Consider the following 5000-nt stretch of genomic DNA (forward strand, 5'->3'; position numbering starts at 1 on the left):
ATATATATATATATATATATATAAAGATAGAGTTGTATAATTTGTTACACTATATGTTATTAAGATATATATATATATATATATATATATAATATATATATATATTATATATTAGAGATATATTGTAGTGTGTGTGTGTCTGTGTGTGTGTGTCTGTGTGTGTGTGTGTGTGTGTGTGTCTGTGTGTGTGTGTGTGTGTGCGCGCATATGTGTGTGTGTGCGCATATGTGCGTGCGTCCGTGTGTTTACAAAATACCTATTCACAATAACCCCACGTGTCATTGTCTTTCAGCAGAAAAGGACACGAGTAATAATCATAACAACAATGCAACTACTAATCTACCTGTAATGGCAGCATGATGGACATCTACATCAGATATGGAAAATCTACATAAGATATGGAAAAAAGCCGGCATGATCAAAGGAAACCAAATTGAAAGGAAAACCATGGGAAAGAAGAGACTTTGGAATTGCCATTAAGCAGAAGAAAACGACATAAAATACCAGCGTTTGGAAGAGAACAAAAAAAATAAACAATCAAGTACATGAAAGAAATAACGTACTTTACCCCAAATACACAATAAGCTACTTAACCTTTACAACTCAAAAAAAAAGTAAAAAAAGGCACAAGCACACACAATTACCGCAAAAAAACAAAAGAAAAAAAAAGGCGCGAAGGTGCACATTACGCATGTGGTACGGCACCTGTTTCTCCAGTGCTCGTCTCGTTTACTTGTGTCAACGCCCACTCAGGTACAAATTACAACCTCACAACCTCCACGCCAGGCACAAGAGCTGACATTCACAAGACCGGAGTCGTCATGCACGGGGTGGCAGTAGTGGTTGCTGTTCTTCTGGTTGCAACCCAAGGCACGATGGCAAAGGTAGGTGGATGTATATATATAGCAACGGGGGTTTGATCTCTTTTTGTCAGGTTTCTGTGTGGATTTTGGAATTTTTTCTTTTTGTTTATTATATATTTTTTGTCTCTTTATTTTCATTTTGAGATGGTATGTTATTCTATTTGTTTATTCGTCAACTTTATCATTATCATGATTTTTAACATTATCGTTTTTATAATTTTCAATATCATTATTATTATTATTATTGCTACTTTTAAATCATTACTATTATCCTTGCTATACTGATACTATTAAATACAGTTGTTATGATCATTATTATTAATTATTATTATCATTATTATTATTATTATTATCATTATTATTATTATTATCATTATTATTATTATTATTATCATTATTATTATTATCATTATTACTATTATTATCATCATTATCATTATCATTATAATTATCATTATCATTATTATTATCATTATTATTATCATTATTATTATTATTATTATCATTATTACTATTACTATAATGACTATTATTACTATTACTATTACTATTACTATTACTATTACTATTATTATTATCAATATCATTTCATTTATCAGTATCATTATCATTATCATTTATTCATTATCATTATCATTATTCATTATATTATTATTATATTACTTTTATTATTATGAATATAATTAACTATTACGATTTTACTATACTAACTATTACTTAAGTTATTATTATCTATTATTTATTATCTTATTATCTATCTTACATTATCATTGATTATTATCATTAATCATTATCAGTATTATTATTATATTAATTATAATATTATTATTATCATTATTATTATTATATTATTATTATTATTATTAATTATATTATTGTTATTTTTATCATTATTATCATTATTATCATTATAATAATTATAAGGGAAAATATAATTATAATATTATAATCATAATATTAATAATAATATTATAATATTATTATTATAATAATAATAATATAATAATAATAATAATAATGATAATAATAATGCATTATTATTATTATTACTTATCATTATAATTATTATATAAAATAATTATTTTATTTATTATTATTAAATTACTATCATTAATATTATTACTATTATTATTATTATTATTACTATTATTACTACTACTACTACTACTACTATTGCTACTACTACTATCATTATAATCATCAATATTAATGCTATTATTATTACTGTCATTATCACAATTACCATTTTCATGATCATTTTTATAATCATTATCATATATATATATTTTTATGATAAAAAATAGTTATCATTATTGTTATCATCATTCTTATCGTTATCAATATTATCATTATTGTTGTTATCATTATCAAAGTTTTAATTATTGTAACGGTTATCATTGTTATCATTATCGTTGTCATCATGATTATGATCATTATCATGATAGTAATTATGACTTATGATTTTAGGTATGTAATTAGATTGTTGTTGTGTTTATGGTTATTATCACTATTATCATTATCATTATTTGTATTTTTATTATCATTAGCATGATAATTATGTCATCATTATCATAATAGTTGTTATAATTTTAATTGGTATCATTAACATTATCATTTAAACCAGTATCATTATTATCATCATTTTAATCATTATCATCACCATTATCATCACTATCCTCATCATTATCATTACTATCATCATTATCATCAACATTATCATTACTATCATCATCATTATCATTACTATCATCACCATAATAATTTCAACCATTACTTTCTTATATTCTTATTATGATTGTCATTACTACCATCATTATTCTCAGCATTATTATTACAATGCTCATTCTGCGTGAGGAGTGAGCTGTACATGCTCGCAACTCACACAGAGTGGGCGAAGAAATCAGCTGTTTCTATTATTGGAAACTCTTGGAATAAACGGCCCAAGGTATCATATTATATCTTACTATATTATTCATATTATTATATTATATTATTCTAATATAATATGTCATATAATTTATAATATAACATTCTATTCTATTTTATTCTATTATATTATATCATGTTATTTTATTCTATTATATTATTTGATATTCTGGTATTATATTATATCATATTATATAATATCATATTATATTATATCATATTGTTATATTATATTATATTTTTATATTCTGCATCGTTTTCCTTTGCTTTTATTGCACGTCTTTTGAGGTGACGCGAAATCTAGGTGAAATATGATGTTAACATGACTTTCGGGCCGTCGTGTGTGTGGGCGTCAGCTGTGTGTGCGTCAGCTGTGTGGGCGGGTCATCTATGCGTGTCAGCTGTGCGTGTCAGCAATAGCCAGGTGAAGGTCAGAGGCAAGAGGCAGATGTTTGATGGGAGGTTCTTGGTCACGAATGAGGAATAGGTCTCAGCAAGATTCTTGAGTTGCAATATTATCACGATGTAATCAACCGTGGCTTCTTGATAATCAGTTGTTGGTGTTGTCATTATCATTAGCTTTATTACTGTTAGGTTCGTCGTCGTCGTCGTCGTCATCATTATGAGTCAAGCACCAACACAGAAGTTGAATCATTATCATCCTCATAGCCTCCGTTGAGATTGATTCCTCAAGCCGCTCGCAGAAGCTCATCATTATCATCATCACCATCCTCTCCTCCTCCTCCTCATTATTATCATCATCATCATCATTATCATCATCATCCTCATCATCATCATCATCATCATCATCATCATCATCATCATCATCATCATCATCATCATCATTATCATCATCATCATTATCATCACCACCATCCTCTCCTCCTCCTCCTCCTTCTCCACCACCATCACCCCCACCCCCACCCCCATTACCCCCATCCCCACCATCACCACTACCACCAACACAGTCAGATAGGAGAACGCCTGGCACAGATAAGCCATAAGGGTTATAACTCGATTCTTTTTCCTAGAATCCCAGCTGTAAGGCAAATCGCGGAATCTGCGTGTCGAAGTCATGGCAAGGCTGCAACAGAGCAAAGGGACATTGCAGAGAGGGGAAGGTCTGCTGTAAGAGAGGTGGGTGGAGTTGGATATATTTTGAAATTGGAGGGAGGGAGGGAGGGAGGGAGGGAGAAAGAGGGAGGTAGAGGGAGATAGAGGGAGGGAGGGGGGGGGGCGCTAATAAAAAAGGGAAAGGATGGAGAGGGAGAGGATAATAGATAGATTAAATAATAGATAGATAATATATAGAATAAGAAAGAGAGGAAGAAGGGAGGATGAGAGGGATTAAGAGGGAGGAGAGGGGAACAGAGGGAGAAGGAGAGGAGGAAGGAGAGAGGGAAAAGAGGTGATGAGGGAAGGGAGAAAAGAAAATAAGAGGGAAGGAAGGAAAGGAGGAGAAGGAAAGAGGGAAAGAGAGGGGGGTGGGAAAGGGAGGAAGGGAGAGAGGGAGGGAGGGGAGGAAGGAGAGAGGGAGAGAGAGAGAAAGAGGGAAGGAAGGGGTAGAGGGAGGAAGAGAGTGAGACAGAAAGAGGGTAGGAGAGTGGGATACAGAGAGAGGGGGGGAGAAAGTGAGAGTGAGAGAGAGAGAGAGAGAGAGAGAGAGAGAGAGAGAGAGAGAGAGAGAGAGAGAGAGAGAGAGAGAGAGAGAGAGAGAGAGAAGAGCGAGGGGAGTTGGGAGGGGGGAAAGGGAGGAAGGGAAAGAGGGAGGTAGGGAAATATCTACCTAATTCTCACCTAATCTCTAATCTATCTACACCCAATCTAACCTACCTACCTACCATTAACCTATGAATATATATACACTTTCATCTCTATAAAAAAATCCAATAGTCATTATTCATGTATGCATTGATCCATACATACCACACACACTGCACTGACTCCACTCTGCAATACAGACCCAAAGAAAGTGCCTCGTCAGTCGTGTGCAACTGCAAGAAGATGCCAGAAGGAAGGAGGAGATTGCACAGCCAGCGACAGCAACACGTGCGTGACAAGTGTCATGGACAGTCTATGCAAAGGGAGGAAATGCACCTGTTGTCTTGGTAGTGAGTATGTGTACGATCTTAATATGGAGGACTGTTGATTACGTTGCCACGGCATTGATGTTGATGATGAGTGGCTTTTGTTGGTTGTTCTTGTAGTTTT

General features: G+C 32.6%; 1 protein-coding gene across 1 annotated transcript in view; it reads left to right on the plus strand.

Annotated features, from left to right (window-relative positions):
• Positions 1–5000, plus strand: part of LOC122265861 (tryptase-2) — a 29029-nt gene that overhangs the window by 4546 nt on the left and 19483 nt on the right. Inside the window, exons 2-4 of the mRNA XM_086533035.1 lie at positions 296–884; positions 3821–3926; positions 4751–4900. Coding sequence (XP_086389161.1) covers positions 822–884; positions 3821–3926; positions 4751–4900 — 319 coding nt within the window. The 5' untranslated portion in view covers positions 296–821. The remainder of the gene's footprint in view (positions 1–295; positions 885–3820; positions 3927–4750; positions 4901–5000) is intronic.

The sequence above is a fragment of the Penaeus japonicus genome, unplaced genomic scaffold (genome assembly GCF_977035675.1).
Source record: "Penaeus japonicus unplaced genomic scaffold, GWHDUDI00000001_assembly GWHDUDI00000038, whole genome shotgun sequence".
NCBI lineage: Eukaryota > Metazoa > Arthropoda > Malacostraca > Decapoda > Penaeidae > Penaeus > Penaeus japonicus.